This window comes from Anopheles coluzzii, chromosome 3 (assembly GCF_943734685.1).
Source record: "Anopheles coluzzii chromosome 3, AcolN3, whole genome shotgun sequence".
In the NCBI taxonomy this organism is placed as follows: Eukaryota; Metazoa; Arthropoda; class Insecta; order Diptera; family Culicidae; genus Anopheles; species Anopheles coluzzii.
In genome coordinates, this window is record NC_064671.1 from 86834150 (window position 1) to 86855839 (window position 21690).

At 48.4% G+C, this 21690-nt stretch overlaps 5 protein-coding genes across 10 annotated transcripts; 2 read left to right on the forward strand and 3 right to left on the reverse strand.

Annotated features, from left to right (window-relative positions):
• The first annotated feature begins 129 nt into the window (after positions 1 to 129).
• On the forward strand, positions 130 to 2227 carry LOC120955477 (serine proteinase stubble-like). Its single transcript, XM_040376374.2, has 2 exons — positions 130 to 318; positions 426 to 2227. Exons 1-2 carry the CDS (start codon positions 211 to 213, stop codon positions 2142 to 2144), a joined length of 1827 nt encoding a protein of 608 aa, XP_040232308.2. The 5' UTR covers positions 130 to 210; the 3' UTR covers positions 2145 to 2227.
• On the reverse strand, positions 2215 to 3707 carry LOC120955478 (phenoloxidase-activating factor 2-like). Its single transcript, XM_040376377.2, has 2 exons — positions 3528 to 3707; positions 2215 to 3463 (listed from the first exon to the last, which is right to left on the reverse strand). The coding sequence occupies exons 1-2, from the start codon at positions 3618 to 3620 to the stop codon at positions 2234 to 2236; spliced, it is 1323 nt and encodes a 440-aa protein (XP_040232311.2). The 5' UTR covers positions 3621 to 3707; the 3' UTR covers positions 2215 to 2233.
• A 1534-nt stretch (positions 3708 to 5241) lies between these two features.
• LOC120955479 (chymotrypsin-like elastase family member 2A) lies at positions 5242 to 7038 on the forward strand. The gene is made up of 2 exons (XM_040376378.2): positions 5242 to 6344; positions 6405 to 7038. Exons 1-2 carry the CDS (start codon positions 5664 to 5666, stop codon positions 6972 to 6974), a joined length of 1251 nt encoding a protein of 416 aa, XP_040232312.2. The 5' UTR covers positions 5242 to 5663; the 3' UTR covers positions 6975 to 7038.
• Positions 7039 to 7321: 283 nt separating this feature from the next.
• LOC120955476 (collagen alpha-1(I) chain-like) lies at positions 7322 to 10647 on the reverse strand. Of its 2 annotated transcripts, XM_049609156.1 has the most exons (6): positions 10484 to 10647; positions 10159 to 10268; positions 9041 to 9971; positions 8510 to 8857; positions 8062 to 8396; positions 7322 to 7986 (listed from the first exon to the last, which is right to left on the reverse strand). In XM_049609156.1, exons 2-6 carry the CDS (start codon positions 10237 to 10239, stop codon positions 7429 to 7431), a joined length of 2253 nt encoding a protein of 750 aa, XP_049465113.1. In that variant the 5' UTR covers positions 10240 to 10268; positions 10484 to 10647; the 3' UTR covers positions 7322 to 7428. The 2 variants fall into 2 exon arrangements, with proteins under 2 accessions (XP_049465113.1, XP_040232307.2); XM_040376373.2 differs by having other exon boundaries at positions 8510 to 9971.
• A 2912-nt stretch (positions 10648 to 13559) lies between these two features.
• On the reverse strand, positions 13560 to 20982 carry LOC120959252 (phenoloxidase-activating factor 2-like). Of its 5 annotated transcripts, none has more exons than XM_049609168.1 (5): positions 20708 to 20982; positions 20471 to 20597; positions 14777 to 15083; positions 14226 to 14560; positions 13560 to 14166 (listed from the first exon to the last, which is right to left on the reverse strand). In XM_049609168.1, the coding sequence occupies exons 2-5, from the start codon at positions 20546 to 20548 to the stop codon at positions 13603 to 13605; spliced, it is 1284 nt and encodes a 427-aa protein (XP_049465125.1). In that variant the 5' UTR covers positions 20549 to 20597; positions 20708 to 20982; the 3' UTR covers positions 13560 to 13602. The 5 variants fall into 5 exon arrangements, with proteins under 5 accessions (XP_049465125.1, XP_049465123.1, XP_049465121.1 ...); XM_049609166.1 differs by lacking the exon at positions 14777 to 15083 and adding an exon at positions 20080 to 20386 and having other exon boundaries at positions 20708 to 20966; XM_049609164.1 differs by lacking the exons at positions 14226 to 14560; positions 14777 to 15083 and adding exons at positions 19539 to 19873; positions 20080 to 20386 and having other exon boundaries at positions 20708 to 20872.
• Positions 20983 to 21690: the final 708 nt, after the last annotated feature.

Sequence of the window (21690 nt, forward strand, 5' to 3'; positions counted from 1 at the left end):
TATCAAAGCTGCTTGCATCTGTGCAGTGTACCGGTACTGTTTTGCAGCACAAACAAGGCAAAATATTCCCGCTGGAACGCGCTCGGCTAGTTAGACCCCCCGATCGACCATCAGCTGTTATCACTGACTGGGTTGGTAAAACCCACAACCCAATGCCAGCAAGGAGAACAATTCATCAATCTGTCCCGCTTCAGTGTATTCTCAAGCATAATGAGGGAAAGGTGGTGTTTCGCAGTGGATCGGTTCGTTTTGGTTGCGCTAGTAGCGGGATGTTTGCTGGTAGCGGTCGCTGCACAGGCAGACTACATCCAACAAGAGGTATGGATTTCCCCTGCTTTTGTAGACAAAAAAACCCTCCCCCCCTCCTTTCCTTTGCTGGGTAAATCCAACTGTTTCGTTGTAACCGATCGTCTGTATCTCCGCAGCAATGTGTTACCGCCAGCAGCAGGGCAGGCTACTGTAGGACGAAGGCAGAATGTCCCGATCAGGAGCAAGTGGATCTACGGGCGGCAACTTGCAGCGATGCTACGCATTACTGTTGTCCGGACCGGAGCGAGCAGCTGCCGTCGAGGAACAGACCGAAGCTGCTCACCCAGTGCGACAGTAACAGAGGGTACTGCGTAAAAGGTGACGCGTGCAGCGTGCGTACCTTCCGCCTGCGTTCGAACAGATGTCCTGCGTACGAGGAGGTTTGCTGTCCGAAAAGTGCCTTTCCGGAGGAGTTTCACGCGACGCAGGTAGCGAAACACGACCTATCGATAGGTGCGACAACCAGTACTACTTCTACTACGACTACTACTACGACTACAACAACAACTACTACTACTACCACTACTACTACTACTACTCCAAATCCTGTTGGTGAATCAGATCAAATCTTGGAGATACAAGCAAGCACTACACCCGTGTCGGCTACTACTGCAAATTCATTGGGAACATCACTCGATGCAAAGAGCAGTGAAGGCACTGGAGCCTCCGAACCTACTAAACTCCCGATTCCCCTTCGTCCGATCACTCCCGATCAACAGACGGTGGAGTCTACCGATGTGAACAATGCCACCGATTCTATCGAGAAATCGGCAAAACCCACTACCAACACCTCGGATGCGCAACTCGAACTCACCTCATCTTCCGAATCCAACGACATCGTTACATCAATAATCGATACTGCGTTAGTGGATGATAATTCTCTGCAAGAAACGGACACAACCACCTTCCCTGTCATACCACCAAACGCCGCCGACCCACCGCAAACTACTGCCCTAATGGGTCAATTCACCCCGGAAAGCTTCTCCTACCAGGAATGCGGCCAGCTCAATCTGAACGGTGTCGTGGAACGTATGATCAATGAAGATTTTCGTGCAGAATATGGCGAGTTCCCGTGGATGGTGGCACTGTTCCAGCTGCCGGAGCAGCGCTACTGCTGCAATGGGGCACTGATCGACCCGAAAGCCATCCTAACAACGGCACACTGTGTGACGAACTGTGGTGTCCGTGCGGCCAACATTATGGTACGGTTCGGTGAGTGGAACATGAGCTCGACGCATGAAATGGCAATTCCACGTGAGGATATTGGAGTGAAAAGCGTTCACCAACATCCCCGGTACAGCCCTTCTGCCCTTCTTAACAACATTGCCGTGCTGGAGCTAGCCCATCCGGTACAATATCAAGCGACGATACAACCAGTGTGTCTGCCGTCGACCAACCAACCGCTTCGGGCGATGGAGAACATGATCGCCACAGGCTGGGGCAGAGTGATGGAAGAGAACGCACCACTGACGCAGATATTGAAACGGCTCGATCTACAGCGCATGGAACCGAGCATTTGTCGGGAGGCGCTGAGACGGGTGCGACGACCGTATCCCTTCATACTGGACAGCAGCTTCGTATGCAGCACCACCAATCATGGCGATCAGGAAAGACCTTGTGATGGAGATGCCGGTGCTCCGGTTGTGGTGGAACTACCCGGCACGACCAATCGATACTACCTGCACGGGTTGGTATCGTGGGGATATGGTTGCCATCAGAAGCAGATACCTTATACTGTGCTGACAAAGGTGGTCCATTTCCGAGAGTGGATCGATCGTATCGTTTCAGGCTTTAAAAAGAAGGTCAAAAAGGGACACTCCAAACAGCGTGAGTAGTGTCGTTCTCGTGATGGTGGAACATTCTTTCCAAGTTATTTGTGCTCAACTTCAATAAAAACGTACAACATTTTCCAAAAACATCCACTTTATTCTTCGTCACTGCTTTGATCTACAGCATTTTGTTGCTGCTGCCCCTCCAGCAGCTCCTTCTCGTACGTGTAGCTCCAAATGTTGAGATCTTCACCCTTTATCACGCCATCGATCCAGTCGCGATGGTACGCCACATTCGTTAGGACCGTCGGTGTAGCCTGCTTATTGCAGTCGTAGCCCCACGAGCTAAGCCCGACCAGGTAGTACCGTTCGCTACCAGGCACCGTCTCCATCATGTACGGTGAGCCCGTATCGCCCCGGCACGGCAACATCTCCGCGTCCTGTGCCGTGGTGCAGAGGAAGCTCGAATGCAGCTGAAACCGGCGTCCCATCAGCTTGCGCAGCGTCTGCTGACACAGCTCGTGCGACAGATGGTGCAGTTGCGCCTTCTTCAGGATCGTCTGGGGAAGCTTCCGCGGCACGACAAAGTTCGGTACCTCACCCCATCCGACACCGGTCACGTCGGTACCAGTCGAGGGAACCATGCCAGCCGGTGGCAAACACACCACTCCGACCGTGTGATTCAACTCAACCGTGTCGCCCAAGATGACGATCGCGATATCGTTGACCTTGCTTGTCATACTGTACTGCGGGTGCAGGTAGATCCTTTCCATCTCACTGTCGATGTGGGGTATCGGTTCGCGCACCGTACTCATGTCCCATTCACCGAGCCGCACCACCAGCGAGGACACATCGGACCGGTACGGGTGTAGGCAGCTGGCCGTGGTGAGTACGGCGGCCCGATCGATCAGCGCACCGCCGCACAGGTACTTGAGCGCACTTTCCGTCTTGGTGCGAGCAAATATAGCCACCGTCCAAGGGTATTCCCCGTACTCGGACTCACTGAACTGATTGTTCTCGATCGTGAAGATCACACCGTGCGGATTCCGGTGACCACAACCCTCGATCTCATACGGTGGGATGTGTACCGGTGGTCTTTTCGACGCTTGCTGAGTGTCGTTTGCATCTCCGTCACCCGCTGTTGTAGGTGACGCTGTTGACGATGGAGGAACAATCGTTACTTGATCATCCGCATCGCCGTCCGTGATCGGCGGGATGGTAGTAGCCTGTTTCGGCTCCGCACAACACTGCATCAGATGATCATTGCAGTCATCCAGTGGATGTCTGATATCGATGATATTCTCTCCCGAATGACTAACCACACCGTCCGTGCACTGATATTGATACACGCAGATGCCATCCTCGCCCTTGCTCGTGGTGCAGAACTACAACGATGAATTCGCACAAATTAATGAAACTTTTGCTAGTGATCTTGCATCATCTACCTACCTGTTCACTGTTGGTGCTAACTTCGACGTTCTGTGCTACAATTCCAGCCGCCAAGCACAACGCCGAAACAGTCCACCACATCAATGACGCCATATTGTTTAACCCGAGAATGTTTTGCAAGAGTGCTTCCTATCCGCAAGCCACAAATGGCACGAATGAGGGACTGCTTGGTATAGTGCATACCGTTTCTGTTATCAGCCACAGGGTAGGGCTGTGTGTTGGTAACCTTTGGAAGCCTGTAGGTCCTCTCGGTGGGATTCCCCACTGATCGTGCAGTGTTTGTTTTTTTATAAACTGGTATAAACTCCCAGAGATACGTTTGTTTTCCACGAAAGTGTCAAAAGCCATACAGTGGCTCACTAAATTGATGGTACATAGAATATGTTCGTAGTTCTCGTAGCCAGTTCTCATGTTCGACTTAAATTGTTGATACACATCAATGGAAAATCTTTACATTGATTCACATCCATTCTAGGGAGAAGTTCTGAGCAAAGAATTGGCTTTGGAGTTGGAACGCTATCTTACTTTGTCTCAGTTATATTTAAGACAAATCATACAAAGTCACCTTATTTCGAAGTCAAACAATTGACTTATGGTAATGTGGATGAATATGCCACTTTGGAGTCTATAATTTAATTTGAATGATCGAAAAGGGCCTTTGGTCTCCTCAGGCTATCATTAAATAATGAAAAATGACTATCTTAACATGTTGTCGCTCTATGGCCCGCGGCTTACATGGATGTATCACTTTTCCATTGCCCCATTGCTTTATCTCTCTGGATGATTTTGGCGACTCATCACTCACGGTCGACTCCAACTCCGGATGACTCCAACTCCAGATGACTCCAACTCTGGATGACTTCCGAACTCAGCTTTATCACTCCGGTCGATTCCGACTCCGTATGATTCCAACTCCGGATGACTAAAACTCCGTATGATTCCAACTCCGGATGATTCCAACTCCAGATGACTCCAACTCTAGATGACTCCAACTCTGGATGACTAAAACTCTGGATGACTCCAACTCTGGATGACTTCCGGACTCAGCTCTATCACTTCGGTCGATTCTGACACCTTATGAATCCAACTCTGGATGACTAAAACTCCGTATGATTCCATCTCCGGATGACTCCAACTCCGGATGACTCCAACTCCGGATGACTTAAATTCCGGATGACTTTAATTCCGGATGACTCCAACTCCGGATGACTCCAAATCTGGATAACTTCTGGACTCAGCTTTATCACTCCGGTCGAGTCTGACACCGTATAACTCTAACTCTGGATGACTAAAACTCCGTATAATTCCAACTCCGGATGACTCCAACTCTAGATAAATCCAACTCTAGATGACTCCTACTCTGGATGACTTCAAATTCGAATGACTCCAACTCCGGATGACTTCGTCTCCGGACGACTTTGATTCTGGACGACTCTGACACCGGGCGGGACTAGTGATTGCGAATTTACCGGAGTCGGAACCGCTTCTAATTGTACACATATTTTCAATTGAGTGAATCAATAAATCAATTATCAAATGAACTCACATCACGAAAGTCGCAAAAAAGTAGAAAGCTGTTCAGACAAATAACAGTTTACGGACAGTACAAAATTATCTTAGATTGCAAATCCTATGCAAGCTGTAACATCATTTTCGAAAGCCACTGTATGCATACAGATCTACAAATATACAGCTATCATTTGCATTTTCTTTCTAGTGTGAATCCACGGCTGTTGTACATGTTTCAATGTCTTCCCAATCACTTGCACGTAATCGTCCGTTTGATAAGTATTGACCTTTTCTCGCTGACGGGGTTGGGAATTCCCCCACGCTATCGGCTGCCGCGCTCACAGTGCACACTGGAATATTGCTGCTGTCAATCTACCACTAACCGCGATTAACTTTCAGCCAATCAAGGCAAGGCGGCTGTGTGTGGCGTGCGATCAAAGTCGGCCTGGCACCGCTTGCACACTTGGTTGCGCTTTCCCAAAACTGCCAATGTGACCACAGTGTGTGAGTGCGGCTGTTGCGTACCAAAGCGGGCAGCAGCAAGTATGGCGTACTGAGGAGCAATTCAACGCCGCGGTACTACACGTTCCTGGACATTCGTATCGGTTAGGTTTCCCTCTTTTCTTGATGGCTTTTTCACTCCGAATTGGCATCCGCACCACTGACAGCAAACGATGCTTAGTGTTGTTGGTGCTGGTGGTGCTGCTGACTGTGCTGGCCTGCCTACCACCCTCGGTAGAGGGGAACTTCCCCGTTGGGAAGTTTCGACGCTGCAACAACAATAAGGGCATTTGCGTGTCGCGCGAACAGTGCCTGAACGGGCAGATCAACACAGTGGGCCATACGCAGATCGAGCCACGCCTGCTGAACGACGACGATATTGATGAGTGCGATGTGTACGGTATGCAGTGCTGCAACCTACCGAGCACCAACGTGCCGGCCGACAGTGACGAGGAGGAACAGGAGGAGGACGAAAAGGAGAAGAAGGGAGGCACGGTGACGACCACCACGACAGAAGAGCCGGACGATCCGGACTGGAGTCGACAGTGCGGCCAGCGGACGGACGTCACGGAGCGGGCCGACCAGGACGGTGAGACGAATCGGTTCGAGTTCCCGTGGAGTGTGGCGTTGTTTAGCAAGGCGCAATTTTTTGGCAAAGTGCGCAAAGAGTTCCTGTGCGGTGGGACGCTGATCGACGACTACCTGGTGCTGACGGCGGCCCGGTGCGTTAATCAGAAGGATCGCAACACGCTCGTGGTGCAGCTGGGCCGCTGGAACTTGGATGCCGGGAAGGAGTCACGCATGCAGGTAAGAATGATGATCATGATTCGTTAACGTTCACTTTTTAATGGATGTATTTTGTCGTAGGAAATAGCCGTAGAGGAGCTTATCATCCATCGGGGCTACGTGCTGTCAAGCCATCTGCACAACGTCGCACTGCTCGTACTAGCCAACGGTGCTCAGCTTGGCCGGGCGGCCAATCGGGTCTGCCTGCCCGACCATAGCGTACAGTTCGGGCCGGACACCCTGTGCTACGTTGTTGGCTGGAGCAACTCACCGTCACCGAACACGGCCAACCGACAGCTGAAGCTCCGGTCAATGGTTGCGCCCGTGCAGGAATGTACGGCCACGATCAGGCGTTCCACGGGCGCGTGGGATTTTCGGCTGCTCAGCGAGAACATCTGCACCACCTACCTGGACGATACGGTGCCGTGTGAGCGGGCACCCGGGTCGGGGTTCGTGTGCGAATCGCCCACCCTACCCGGGCAGTACTTTCTGGTGGGCATCGCGTCGTACGCAGTGCGCCAGTGCCACAAGTACCGGGCGCACGATGTGTTTGTGCATGTGCCCGATTACATTGAGTGGGTTGACGGCCATGTGGTGAATCAGAGCCGGCAGACGAGCTTCTATCGGCCCGATCCGATCAGCTTCGATTAGACGTAGGGCCATGCAGGCGAGGATTTAGCGAATAAATGATTCTTAAGGTGCATAATCTTCGTAATGCGTGCTGATTTCTGTAATTTTGGAAGTCCTAGCTCACTATGTGCTAAAATTCTTATTGAGGGTCACTGATAGTCCTTAAGCGTGGTCCTGTGGTACAGTCGTCAACTCGAACAACTCAATAACATGCCCGTTAGGGGTGCAAGCCTAGAATGGACCGTCCTCCCCCTTTAGCAAGGATTGACTATCCTGCTGCATGAAGAATAAGTTTCTAAGCCCATAGAGGTTTAAGAGAGACCTCTAGACTGACCACGAAACACTGCCCACAAACAATAAGACAAGCGTTATTATTCTAGTTAATTTATTGTCTCATCCATATTTCCCATCCCAAAAGCCCATTCCCGATCACGTTCGCTGCCGATCGAGGAACGGGATTTTGCGAGCAGCGCGTCTAAGTGTAGAGGTAGAAGCTGTCAGTAATATTACGCTGCCGCAGATGATCGTCGATCCATCCGCGGAACATTGGCACGTTCACGTACACCCCGGGGATGCCATCCTCGCCACACCCAATGCCCCACGCCACCATACCGGCCTGGTAGTAGTGGTTGACCGAGCCCGGAATTGGGCAGATCAGTGGCGACCCACCGTCGCCCTTGCACGTATCGCGGCCCTTCTCACCGCCGGCGCAGATGAAGCTCGAGTGCAGCTTGAACCGCCGGCCGAGGCGCGTCGTACGCAGCGCCTTCTGGCACTCTTCGTTCGGCATAATGGGCAGCTCGATCTTCTTCAGTATCACCTGGTACGTGCCCTGCTTGCCGAACACATCCTTGCCCCAGCCGCTGGCGAAGCAGCGCGACATGTCGAAGTTGTGGTTCGCCGGCGGCAGACAGATCGTGTTGACCGTCTCCATCAGATCGGCCGGTTTGTCCAGGAACAGCAGGGCAACGTCGTTAAACAGACCACCCTTGTAGAACTCGGCGTGCGAAACGATCTCCACCACGTTACGATCCTGCGCGAAAGAGAAGATCCCTCGTTAGTGAACGGCTGTGAAAGGTGTCCCCCCTTCTGATCGCTCGTAACGTACCTGATAGTCAAACATTTCATTCTTGGTCTGCGTGTCCCACTCGCCCAGTCGCACCTTCACCTCCTCGATCTTTCGGTTCTGCACGCAGTGAGCCGCCGTCAGGACGACCGACGGGTGAATGAGGGAACCGCCACACTGGTACACGTTGATCACTTGGTCCAGCGCTTTCTCCTCCTTCAGGATGGCCACCATCCACGGGAACTCACCGTACTCCGATTCGCCGTCGTTGTCGCCGGTAATGCGGAAGCCCACACCGTCCACATTGCGCAGGCCACACTTTTGCGGCACGCTGACCGTCTTGTCCAGCGGGTTCTGGGTACCGGTTCCGACTTTATCTGTATCAATGGGATGCGTGATTAGTGCTGCTGGAAGGGTGGATTTCCCGTCATTGGTTAATGATTTGCAAGCAAGCAGAGGTTAGTAAGGGGTTAGGGCACAAAAAAGCTACCTGTTTGGGTACCCTTCACACCACCACCTTGGTTATATCCACCACCAGTGCCGGGCTGTTTAGCACCGCCCGGGCCCCCATGATGTTGTCCAGCTCCGCCCGGTTGCTTTCCTGGTGTCGGAGTCGCCTCTTTGCCGGGAGCAGTAAGCCCAATGACATTAGGCTGTCCACCCTGTGTTCCCGGTTGCACTTGAACGGTACCGGCTGGACTGGTAGCACCAGCTCCTCCAGGTGCAGGTTGACCGACTGCTGGACTACCTCCGGCACCACCAGTTCCTCCAGGAATTTGTTGTCCAGGTTTTGGAGCACCTCCAGCACCAGTTCCAGGACCGCCTGCACCACCCGCACCTTGTTGTCCAGGCTTTGGAGTTGGAACGCCTCCTACACCCGATCCAAGACCTCCCACACCTCCAGCGCCTGTTCCAGGACCGCCTGCACCTCCCGCACCTTGTTGTCCAGGCTTTGGAGTTGGAGCGCCTCCTGAACCTGTTCCAGAACCTCCAACACCTCCAGCACCTGCGCCTCCAGCACCTTGTTGTCCAGGCTTTGGAGTTGGAGCGCCTCCTGCACTTCCTACACCACCTCCAAGTCCTCCAGCACCGCCAGGCTTTTGAGTGGATGCACCACTTGCACCAGTTCCAGTGGGTCCAGCTCCTCCAGCACCACCAGGCTTTTGTGTTGGAACGCTTCCAACCCCTGTTCCAGCACCTCCGATACCTCCCGTTCCTTGCTGTCCAGCTCCAGTTCCACTAACTGGTGTGCCAGTGCCTCCTTGCTGCGGTTTACCGGTACCCGGTTGCCCAGCGGTGGGACCAGATCCTAAATCCGAAACAGGGGGACCACCACCCTGCACTTGCGGTACCTGTTCACGATCCTTCACCTGATTCGCGGAAGTACCTCCGAGACCACCTGGAATCAGATCTGCACCGGCCAACACCGTCTGCTCGTCGCTTTCGGAGCCAGACGACGAGCAGGAGCTGTCACCCCGACAGCCTCCATGGCCCTGTCCGTGTCCATGTCCATGGCCCTGACCCTGTCCATGAGGTTTACCAGAACCACCACCAGTGCTACCACCACCCAATCCACCGGCAGGACCACCGGCACCCGCAGGCTTATTACCGGTGCCCAAGTTTCCTGGTCCGCTGGGTGTTGTCGGCACCTGGCCCGTTCCCTGGCCGGGTGGAACGGATCCCGCTCCTCCGGGGCCTGGGTTAGGGACGGTAACAGGAACCGAATCGGGTCCCCCTGGAACCGGCACCGGTACGGGGCTGGGCCCAGGTATGGATGGTGGCGGTGGCACCACATCGTCCTCTTCGCCCTCCGGATATGGGCAGCACTTGAGCAGATAGTCCTCGCACTCATTGTCCGGGTTGAAGCGAATGTCGATGATATTGGCACCGTCCGTGTTCAGCTCGCCGTTCGGGCAAAGGTGAAGCTTCACGCACTCACCGCCAGTACATTTCTAAAAGGAAGAAAGCAGAATGCAATCAAGCGTCTTTAGAACCGGTCGTACATGTACGACGAATGGGGAGATAAGAGAGTTTGTGTCTGTGTGTGTGTTTGTGCGCGCGCGCAAAACGGTGTTGAATCTCGCGGATTCTTTTTTAGGATGTTTATGACTAGCTAGCGAAAGCTGTTGTGCCACTTACGATAACCTCCTCATCTTCGGATCGCACCAGAACCAGGCACACACCGACCAGCAGTAGTAGTAGCCCCTGTCGCCACAGCATCGTGTGATCGAGGCGCGATCAAACGCGATCTAACGGGAATGTACGGGAAGGTGAGAAGAAAACAAAATCACTCTAATTAGAACGTGTTCAGCACGCTAAAAACATCACTGCTAAAAGGAATGGATCACTCGATCGTACGTGTGCGTTGCCTACTACGCCGTCTAATTAATGCGTTTGAATCACATTACATTAGCACGTTTCGCTTTACTTTCACGATTTTTGGGGGATTCACCTTCCTCCTTACCTTGCGAAACCGTACGGTCTTAACGAATCTAATGCGCAAACTTCTCCACCTGCAATTCGCTACAATGTGATTGGGTATTTGTAACAAGTGCTGGCGGTACGCACTTTAGCCTGGACTGAAACTTTCCCCAACCGCTTCCCAGTGCGGTTCGGCTCGAACTGATTCTACCGAGCGCTGGACCATTGCCTCGAAACCGCGACGCAATCGGTTGGCATGAACATCCCAAAAGGTCTACCCCCCTGAAGCCAAAGCAAACCGATCGCGGGTTTGCCCCACCACCCAATCGCGGGACCAGTTCGCGACAATCGGAACCCGAGCGTTGAATCTCTGTGTGTGAGAGTGTGTGTGTGAGCATACAATTTGCTCCCTTCGGATGGCTTGTTTCGCTTGAGGCATGGGGTTCCGAATGCATCATGTGTATAAGTCGCAACTGAAAACAAAACAAGACAACATAAAACGGATAAAAAAAGCTGGAATCTGGATGTAAGGCTTTACGCATACAAAGGTGCGTTCTGATTGATGATATCGTGAAACAAAGAACTGCGATCTGCGTGTCATAACGTTTTTGGCGGTCCGGTAGCATCAAACGAGCATCGATCCGGGTGGAGGAAACTCAATACTCTTTCCTCGAAGGAGCGTAATTCGGTAGAACAGTAGAATTGGGTCTGGAGCTGAGACCTTAATCGAGTTAGGCCTGCTCTAATCTTTGCGTTCTGGCTAGGGGTGGCACTGTGAGCAGATTTCATTGTTTGTTTTCCTTACCACCGACCTTCGCTGATGAACCCAATCAAGAGGTGGAGTGTGTGTGTGTGTGTATGTGTGTTATTTAACATTTCGTGACCGCTTAAACGTTGATAATGTACAACCCAGCTGCTGCGTCCCGGTAAGGTGGAACGATGCTTCAGGGAGTAGCAATGCCACTCTCGTATCTCATCGCACAAGCAACACTCCCTTTGGCCGTTGAGTGAAATCGTGTACCGAGATAGGGCTTGCGGGAAGTTGGCTGGGAAAACCTGGAATAATTATGTTCCAACACAATCCAACCGGAAAGATGCTCCGTACTTTCCCAGCAAAATCGAAATCGAACCCGGGCTAAAATTGGGTTTTCTGTGTTTATGGAGCGGGATTTCATGTTTGAACGCTATTTCCTGGATTTGTTTGCTGGACAAGGATTATTAAGTTGCCCAGCAACATTAGTCAGAGTAGCTGTATGTAATAGATCACATAGATCATGCTTCTTTCACCGTGATCTTGCTTTACTCTGTGCTAGACAAGCTGACTGTTGCTAACATTCGGTATTGGTTAATTGAAGGCTCATCTGAAGGGATCTTATTATGTTGTGGAAACTTCAGCGCTAAAGCCAGAATACTCCCAATTCTTTAAAACTATGAAAATGACTTCAAACTTCTTGATTATTTAATTCATTAATGATCTATCTTCGGCGTCGCATTCGTTGCTTCTATATCCTGAAGACGTGAACGTTTATTACGGAATAAATACATGTAAATAGTGTAAAAGATTGAAGAATGTAGCAAAATTCGCCAAATGTTTTCAGTAATTTGTTTAGTCTGCATAAACGCATTCTAGAATGCTTAACTACCATTCGTGACCTTGGCACCACCCTACTTGATCATAAACTAAATTGCAACGATCACTACTTAGCTGTGATGGACAAGGCCAATCGAACGTTAGGTTTTATTACATTGTCAGACTTTACAGGGTTTCTCTAGGAACCTCAACACTGTAAGCCAGCGTAAGTTTACTAGATTAGCTCTCCGTAACTTACCGTGGTTGGGCCAGTTACCTCAAGCACTGCTTCCTGCTGGGTCGCTGGCATTTAGACGATAAGTTTCACAGGCAACAATTATTGCTAAAATGTAACGAAAATTACGCTCCTTATCTACTCAAAAATTCGAATATATAAAAACCCCTAAAAGATCCCTTCGTGCATGTCACACATTCCGGCTTACCATCTCCAGCAATGTTTATGCCATGCCCCTATAACCGCTATGCGCAAAGTGTTTAATATAAATTTAGCTCCTATCACGACTATCACTTCAACACTTCAATATTTAAAGAAAAAATCCTATTATCAGGTACGACTAAACAATGTGGCGAACTAAATCTAATTTAAAGTGTCAGATATAAGATTTCAATGCCCAGTTAGACATAAGTTCGTTGAATAAATATCAATAATAACGATACTCACTCACTTTCAGGTCTCATTTGATTGTACGTATGTAATGATCTTCCCTAGGGCGGATGTTAGTAGCCCTTACAGTCTGAATTCTCGCAGACACCATCGTTATTAGTGCGCCGAAATTCCACCAATCTTTACAGGTCGGCATCTATATCATCGTAAAGATAACGTAAAGATGAAGACGATGAAGATAAATTGCTCACCTGAAAGAGGTCTTTTACAGTGATATACTTCATCAGCAAGAAACTACTTCTAAATAAGAGATCTGGTGGCAGAAGAGTTTCATTAGCTTTATATGGTCGCAACTTCAACGTTCACGAGGAAACTTGCAATCACAGCGGAGAACGGCGAAAACGGGTGTGTTAAAGTTGATAAACTATAAACCAATGCTCCACATTTTGATAGGCACTTGATGAGTTTATATATGAAACAATTAAAATGCCCTTCCATTCGAGCACGAAACAGACCTTCATGTGGGATATCCCACTGCACCACCGACAAACTGGTTTCTCTTTTTAGACTCACAACGCACTATCTCTCTCCGTTTCTCTGGAAAGCTAGAGAAAACAGGACCGCTTCAAAATGCGGTCCAGTTGGGGCTGATACGAATGATCGCAAAACTCCTCATTCATCGCCGTACGGTTGAAAATTTGTAAGCTCTAGCTTAGCCCCTCTCTCTGCGATCGTACGTTCCTAGCCACACAGTGTTTAGGTGTTTATGTGTCTGTCAAATGAGTCGATTTTGATTAGTTTGCTTCTAAAAGCCACCAAATTTATTCCATATCTATGCTGAGCTTAAGCTTACATCAATATGAGTGCAAATAATATTCTTTGGAAGTATTTTCTTTTTATTCCTGATAATACTCCTATGCTAGGGCCGGATGCTTGGTACTATGCAACCGGACTCTAGCGATCGTACTTATTCCTGACCGTACTGGTAGTAATCAATAGCGAGATTGCGTTTCCTCAGTTGCTCATCGATCCATTCACGGAACAGTGCAACATTCACGTACACCCCGGGTACACCTTCTATGCCACAGTTAATGCCCCACGCCACTATACCGGCCTGATAGTAGCCGTTTGCCACGCCAGGAATGGGGCAGACGAGCGGAGATCCACCGTCACCCTTGCAGGTATCGCGGCCCTTTTCACCACCTGCGCAGAGGAAACTCTCGTGCAGCTTAAACCGCCTTCCGAGGCGCGTCATACGCAACGCCCGCTGACACGCGCCCCGTGGCATCAGGGGCAGCTCGACCTTCTTCAGAATTGCCTGAAACATGCCCTCGTTACCAAACACATCCTTGCCCCAGCCGGATGCGACGCAGCGCACCGGATCGAAGGTGTAGTCCGCCGGCGGCAGGCAGATCGTGTTGACCGTCTCCATCAGTTCGACCGGTTTGTCCAGGAACAGCAATGCCACGTTGTTCAGTGCGGCTGGTGCGAAAAATTCCTCATGGAAAGCGATCTCCACCACCCTACGATCCTGTGGATGAAACGTTAAATTAATGCATTTCTATGACACTTACTTTGTCATAGTCCTACCTGATGCGGGAATGGTTCCTTCCAGCTGCGGGTGTCCCACTCGCCAAGCCGCACTTTGAGCGCGGTGATCGTAATGTTCTGTACGCAGTGTGCCGCCGTAAGGATGACGGACGGATGGATGAGCGATCCACCGCACATGTAGGTGTTTATCATTTGGTCCAGTGCCTTTTGCTCCTCAAGGATGGCCGCCATCCACGGGAACTCACCGTACTCCGATTCACCGTCACTGTCGTCGGTGATGCGAAACTGGACACCGTTCGAATTGCGCACACCGCATGTTTGGGAGCCAGTAGCTGTACCGACCGGGGGCCGGTTCGTTGCAGCTTTGAGATTTGCTGGAAACATTGCAAAACAATATTTAACTGTTTCTTCGCAGATTTGGCGGGTCGGATTTTGGAATCGACTACAGACTAGATTCCAAAATTGGTTTCAGAATCGATTCCGGAAGTGGAATTGGAATTGGCATCGCAATCATATACGGAATCAAAAACCGATGGTACTGATTCTGCACATCCACCACTACACCCTCTAAGATTGGAAGGTTCTCTTACCCGATTTTACGTTGTTTGCCCCACTGGATGACCACAGGTTAGCTCTTTGCGCTGCAACGCTCGGCACTTGCTCAGCAGCCACATTCAGCGCTTCTCCAGCACCGTTGCCTGTTGCTGGCGCCTTTAGCAGATCGCCCAACTCATCCCGCGATTCATCGTCCTCATCCTTTGGGTAAGGGCAGCACGTTTCCAAATAGCTACATTCGTCCTCGGGATTCAACCGTAGACTGATGACGTATGCACCATGGTCTTCAAGCTCGCCGGATTTACACTTTGTCACTGGCACGCACTCTCCACCGTCACATGGCTGTTGGAGATTAAATGAAGGCACGTTTTATTCGTGAAGCAATATTGCAAAAGAACACGATCGAATACGAGGGGTCACTTAGCGCTTGCACCACTTACCTTAGCTTTTTCACTCTCACCATGCGCCAGTAGTAGACAGGAAGCTAGCGTTAGCCCTATACGCCACCAAAGCATCATTATCAGACCGGTTGAGTTCTGTCGCTGGAATAGAGACAGCAATTTTTACAAAAAAAAAACAACAACAACATTTCTATTTCGTTTGAAGCGTAAGCACCTACTAGGCCATCAAACGGAATAGAGCCTCGTAAGTCTGTATAGGAGACAGCAGTACCGCGTAGGTCGTTACACCAAAAAGAAGAAGAAAGCTATGTAGTCCCATGGAATACTACCTGCTAGAGCCATAAAACCGGTAAGGCCGGTCTCGTAGTACAGTCGTCAACTCGTATGACTTAACAACATGCTCGTCATGGGTTCAATCCCCAAATAGACCGCGCCGCCATACGTAGGACTGACTATCCTGCTATGGGGGGGGGGGGGGAATCAATTAGTCACTGAAAGCCAAGCTCACAAGTGGGTACAAGCAGGCCTTGACCGTCATCGGTTGTTGAGCCAAAGAAGAAGAAGAAGAAGAGCCATAAAACTCCCGATTTTTTTTAAATCCACTTTTAAATTTAAAATTCAAATTTTTAAAATCATGGAAAATACCGCTATTACCGAGACCATTCTTGCCTAGAGCGTATCTTACCAGCGTGTTGTGGTGTTAAGTTTTGCTGACACTACACCGTAAGTCGCATTCGTTAAACGAGTTACCATCAAAGCCTGGGGAGCGCTCAAGCGGGGCACTCATCTCAGGATATAAAAGTAAGGTACGTGATGGGTGACGTCCTCTTTGATAAGCTCAATCGCCTATATTTAGAAGTACGAGTGAATAAATAAAATGTTACACGACTAGCATAACACCAGGAAGCGTACGTTAAACGAAACTTCGGCTTCGACTTCGAAGGAAAAGGTCACAATCTTTCCGAGAATCTTCAAGGAAGTGATTGCGTTCTACAAAACGAGTTTTTCGCATTGAAATGTAACGCCGTCGAGCGGATTTAGATTCTGGAATTTCCAAGTAAATGCTGAATGTCTGTGGCTAGATTGATAACCACACAGTAGATAAGTGTGTATCGATGGGCTCGACCAAAACAAGCCCACACATGCAAACGAAATTCTTAAACTAATGTAAAAGCTTCTATTCTCTCAGAAACTTCCTATAAATAAGACTGAATGATCCGTTGTTCAGTAAGGAAATGTCTTATTATTATTATTAATATAATTGAGTTTTAAATATCAACAAGGAGTAGGAAAAATAATCAATCTCGGACGGACTATTAGTTGATTTAATAGTTGGAGATTAGTAAAACAAGTTTTGGCATAAAATATGGGCTTTTATTTAGAAGCTCTGTTGTATATCAAAAATTTGGATTTTTATCGTCCTATTTTTAGTTGGAGTTTCATTTAGAGCAGGTTTCGCTTGCCGCACGAAGGTCAAACACTGATTCCTCGCGCTCGCAGCGTAACGTACGAGTAGAGTAGGTAGCGTAACGTATCCAAAGCACAACGATTGATGTCGTTCAATCTAAGCTAATTTGCTAACTTACCAAACACGGCTCCAAAACATAAAACACGCTCCGAATCAATTACACTAGGATGCTTACGGGGCCAAATTTTCTTTCATTTATAACACGTCTAAACCTTTAAACGAGGTAGATACTAAAGAAAACTCTAGAAAACAAGAACCGCTTCAAAGCACGGTCCTGTTGGAACTGATTCGATCGATCGTCAAACTGCCGTACGGTTGTAAATTAGTAAACTCAAATTCAGCTCCTCTTCGCGAACGTGCGTGATCAACCAGTTGGTGTGTTTTGCTATTCACAGGGTTTACCTAGTCACTTTCATGCTACTCACCGCACGGGTTGTCATTTATCGCACATTGTAATATCCACATGATAAACGATGCATGCTGGAGCACTGTTACACTTAGTCCAGCTTGTGGCTTGTGGAAAATCATGCGATAGAGCTGAATAATTATTGGGATGCAAATTCAACAACTATATTGTAAATACGGTTGGCCAACCCTGTATCATACAGTCTTTTGCCGGTTTTCAAGATAAAACCAATAAGTTTTTTAACGTTTGCCGAAACATTTGGAATTCTAATCGGATCAAGGATTCGTATTAGCAGGTGGTAAACCAGTTTGAAGATCGCTTGGAAGCTTGATATGTGTCTGCTAAACGGAAATGTTACATTTACCCCTTCGAAAGCATGGTCGATCATTCAGTCTTGATTGTACCTCTGCTTCAAGATGTTAGTGCACATTTACGTGCTTTTAAGCGGAAGAGTTTATTTTAAAAACACAAAAATGTAAGAAATATTATCATATAAATTACCTCAAAAAAGGTGTTTCATAATGATGCGAAATTTCAGTATTTTATAGTTTCATCACTAATTTTAAGTATCACTATAGTTTTCATGCGAAATGTGGCATGAAATAACGCAAGTTTAACTAATAGTGATGATCAATAGGGACAGTATTTTAACAGTGTGCAAATCTGCAAATGTGACTTTTTTATGTGGCTAGGCCAGTGTTTTAATGTTCGAGCATCGTTGACTTACCCTTGATGTAATGCTGACGTAAACGGCTGGCAATTACTATTACTGTAAAGTAAGATGCTGTTGGTTGTGTACGTCCAAGCAAAGCTAAAATTGAGTTTTCTCAATATTGATCTATACATCTGTCATGTAGATGTCTCGCAATAGCTACTAAACACACTCAATCATGGTTGCTGAACATAAGTTCAAACGTGACACAGGGGAGCACAGCGTGCTCAATGGCTGGATCAGGTGAAGCAAGACCTGTTGGAGATCAGAAGTTTAGATACATGGGAAGCTGCAGGCAGGGTCCAAGCATCCTGGAGAATACCATGTTGATCGGTCCATGTCATGACGACGTGCTCCGTGTCGTGAACAGGCCAACAAGGGCGAGAGAGAAAAACCTATCCCAAAAACATTTGATTGAGAATTATGCGTTAGTTCGTTTGAAGCAGAGCTAATCAAAGATATTCTATTGACAAAAAATATGCACATTGATCATGATTTCAAATATTGATCAGATCGTTAACATCTGAACAAATCATAATAAAATTGCAAAAAAAAAATGAATTGATCGTAATTTGATCCTTAGATTTTGAGTTTCATCTCAGCAAATCCCACTGTGGCATAGAGTGTCTCCCTAACCTACTTTGGTCCTTACCTTAGGCCACTTTGCACCATCGCTTCACCTCGTTCCATGATCGCAGTGACGATCAATCACTGATATCCAACAGTTCGCTTTGAAGAGTTTTTAGTTTCGCCTACGACGGCAAAGGACCTTCTTTAAATGCGATCAAAAACGCCTGTGCCGTAGGTGGGTCACACATTAATGAGCATTGATGTTTAAAGGATTCGAAGATTATCTACGATCATGTCTTGTCAGCATTTCTCATTTCGATTTCAATAAAACTCATTTTTTTCTCATAATAAAATTACATCAATATGAGAGCAATTTGTACTAGTTGAAAGCATTTTTATATTAATTTCTGATAGTACTAGCCAATGTTAGCCGAATGCCTGGTGTAAGCAGCTATGAGATTGTTAAGTCAGTTCAGCAATAGATGTCAAACATTCAAGTAATATATAATATAACAGAGAAGAATAGCAGCGAAAACCTTACCACCAACTGTCTAGAATGTTAACGAACATATTCAATGAAAAAGGGAAATTAACTACCCTAACGATCGTACTTATTCCTGTCCGCACTGGTAGTAATCAATAGCAAGATTACGTTTCCGCAGTTGTTCGTCGATCCATTCACGGAACAGTGCCACATTCACGTACACACCGGGTATACCTTCTTTGCCACAGTCAATGCCCCACGCCACTATACCGGCCTGATAGTAGCCGTTTGCCACGCCAGGGATCGGACAGACGAGCGGTGACCCACCGTCGCCTTTACACGTGTCGCGGCCCTTTTCACCCCCGGCGCAGACGAAACTTTCGTGCAGCTTAAACTGCCGTCCGAGGTGCGTCGTACGTAACGCCCGCTGACAAGCGCCCCGTGGCACCAGAGGCAGCTCGACCTTCTTCATAATCACCTGCAACATTCCCTCGTTACCAAACACATCCTTGCCCCAGCCGGATGCGACGCAGCGCACCGGATCGAAGATGTAGTCCGCCGGCGGCAGGCAGATCGTGTTGACCGTCTCCATCAAATCGACCGGTTTGTCCAGGAACAGCAATGCCACGTTGTTCAGTGCGGCTGGTGCAAAAAAATTCTCATGGAAAGCGATCTCCACCACGTTACGATCCTGCGAATGAAACCAATCAAAACCAATGCAATGAGGCTATAACGCACTAGTTTTCATATCCTTACCTGATGCGGAAATGGCTCGTTCCTGTTCTGGGTGTCCCAATCGCCAAGCCGCACTTTGAGCGAGGCGGCCGTACTGTTCTGCACGCAGTGTGCCGCCGTAAGGATGACGGACGGATGGATGAGCGATCCTCCACAGTTGTACATGTTCAGCATTTTGCCCAGTGCCTCCCGCGCCTCAAGGATGGCCGCCATCCACGGGAACTCACCGTACTCCGATTCACCGTCATTGTTGTCGGTGATGCGAAACTGGACACCGTTCGAATTGCGCACACCGCATGTTTGGGAGCCAGTAGCTGTACCGACCGGGGGCCGGTTCGTTGCAGCTTTGAGATTTGCTGGCAAATTGAAAAACCATATTTAACTGTTTACTAAATTTTAATAGTTACTTTGTTTGGCGATAAAAGTGGAAAGACCGTTCTGGACAGATAGAGCAATGTATTATAGGGAAAAGTTAAGTTTTGATCGGATTGTGGAGTCTTACGTCTGTTATTATATTCTTCCACGTTCACCACTACAACACTAAGATTGGAAGGTCTATTACCCGATTTTACGTTGTTTGCCCCACCGGATGGCAACAGGTTAGTTCTTTGCGATGCAACGCTCGGCACTTTCTCGGCAGCCACATTGAACGCTTGTCCAGCACCGTTGCCTGTTGCTGGTGCCATTAGCAGTTCGCCCAACTCATCCCGCGATTCATCGTCCTCATCCTTTGGGTAAGGGCAGCACGTTTCCAAATAGCTACATTCGTCCTCGGGATTCAACCGTAGACTGATGACGTATGCGCCATGGTCTTCAAGCTCGCCGGATTTACACTTTGTCACTGGTACGCACTCTCCACCGTCACATGGCTGTGAGAGATTGAATAAAGGTACGTTTTATTCGTGAAGCAACACTGTAAAACGCTTAGGACTTGCACCACATTAGGACAGCACCTTAGCTTCTTCAGTCTCAGCATGCGCCAGTAGTAAGCAGGAAGCTAGCGTTAGCCCTATACGCCACCAAAGCATCATTGACAGACCGGATGAGTTATGTCGCCGCAATGGAGATCACCACACGAATCTAAAAAAAACTCTATCAATCACAGTCTAATTTACACAATGCCTTTTGGTGGGGGATTTCCCAGCCCGATACAAAACCCCCATCAAACCGGCTTCACTGATTAGCATTACCTTACGTGTGAGCTAACTTCCAAAACTTTAACAAGCTAGGTAGGTGGCTGTGGAGCCGATTTTTCTACTGCGAGAGCAATGGCAGTGCCACGGGCTGGTGCTGGAGAAAATTGAGAACCACTCCGCGATGCGGTCCAGTCGAAACTGATTCGAGCGTTTGGCAAACTCTTTGCTCGGAGTCACCCGGTTTTGTTTCGAGAAATTTTTCGAGAACTAAAACTAGCTTCTCAAAGCTGCTGTACTGTACCATTCTAGATTCATCTTTTCACTCGTTTGTGTGTCGCCATACTAGATGAGTAAGTTTTTTTTTTGTAAATTTTATGTTATAAAAGCCACCCCACTAAAACACGTTTGGAGGAATGTGTGCGTACGTTATGCTTCCCAACTTGATTGGTCGACCTTGCTGCAAACCGTCGTTGAATGAACTCCTAATCTTTCTTTTAGGGGCGAGCAAGGAAGGAGGAAAGATACAAAAATATGCTGATGCTTGTTTTATTTCTCTATCAGTTTTAAGTCTTTTGAAGCGGTGGTTCGGTCGTCCAGCTGAGATGGAAGTTTTGTAAGGGCGATCGTCAGTGGTACGAAAGAGTAATTCGATTAGTTGGGCTGGGTCTGAGGTCCCATACTATGTTGCCTGTTACATCAACCGATTAAAAAACCTAAAGTTTAAAAAAAATACCACTTTTAACGATCCAAATCTTTGATGGTACGCTTCCTGCAAGCAAGCGTTTGTCAACAAATTTAGAATTCGTTTTGAAGAAACAGAAAACCAGAATAAAGGAATACTATCTTTCTTGAAGGAAGCGATCGAGCCGTCGATCCAGGGATGTTATATATCGGCGGCTTTTTTATAAACCTACAGAAGATCAGCTGCTGTGCTCTATCATAACGAGTAGGAATATACATCCCTAGAAATCTTCAAAATACAGGGTTTCCCAGGAGTTCTCATAGCGTGTAACACTTTAGTGACTCTTTCTTCAATT

What these genes read in the sequence shown, in the direction of transcription:
- LOC120955478 (XM_040376377.2), bottom strand. Translation starts at nt 3,620, where the DNA reads ATGGCGTCATTGATGTGGTGGACTGTTTCGGCGTTGTGCTTGGCGGCT. An exon ending in TTAGCACCAACAGTGAACAG is followed by an intron (nt 3,464 to 3,527) that starts GTAGGTAGATGA and finishes TCATCGTTGTAG; the next exon opens with TTCTGCACCACGAGCAAGGG.
- LOC120955476 (XM_040376373.2), bottom strand. Translation starts at nt 10,239, where the DNA reads ATGCTGTGGCGACAGGGGCTACTACTACTGCTGGTCGGTGTGTGCCTG. An exon ending in TGTGAAGGGTACCCAAACAG is followed by an intron (nt 8,397 to 8,509) that starts GTAGCTTTTTTG and finishes CCATTGATACAG; the next exon opens with ATAAAGTCGGAACCGGTACC. An exon ending in ATGAAATGTTTGACTATCAG is followed by an intron (nt 7,987 to 8,061) that starts GTACGTTACGAG and finishes TCTTTCGCGCAG; the next exon opens with GATCGTAACGTGGTGGAGAT.
- LOC120959252 (XM_049609168.1), bottom strand. Translation starts at nt 20,548, where the DNA reads ATGATGCTTTGGTGGCGTATAGGGCTAACGCTAGCTTCCTGCTTACTA. An exon ending in GGCAAACAACGTAAAATCGG is followed by an intron (nt 14,561 to 14,776) that starts GTAAGAGAACCT and finishes CAATGTTTCCAG; the next exon opens with CAAATCTCAAAGCTGCAACG. An exon ending in AGGAACCATTCCCGCATCAG is followed by an intron (nt 14,167 to 14,225) that starts GTAGGACTATGA and finishes TTTCATCCACAG; the next exon opens with GATCGTAGGGTGGTGGAGAT.
- LOC120955479 (XM_040376378.2), top strand. Translation starts at nt 5,664, where the DNA reads ATGGCTTTTTCACTCCGAATTGGCATCCGCACCACTGACAGCAAACGA. An exon ending in GGAAGGAGTCACGCATGCAG is followed by an intron (nt 6,345 to 6,404) that starts GTAAGAATGATG and finishes ATTTTGTCGTAG; the next exon opens with GAAATAGCCGTAGAGGAGCT.
- LOC120955477 (XM_040376374.2), top strand. Translation starts at nt 211, where the DNA reads ATGAGGGAAAGGTGGTGTTTCGCAGTGGATCGGTTCGTTTTGGTTGCG. An exon ending in CAGACTACATCCAACAAGAG is followed by an intron (nt 319 to 425) that starts GTATGGATTTCC and finishes GTATCTCCGCAG; the next exon opens with CAATGTGTTACCGCCAGCAG.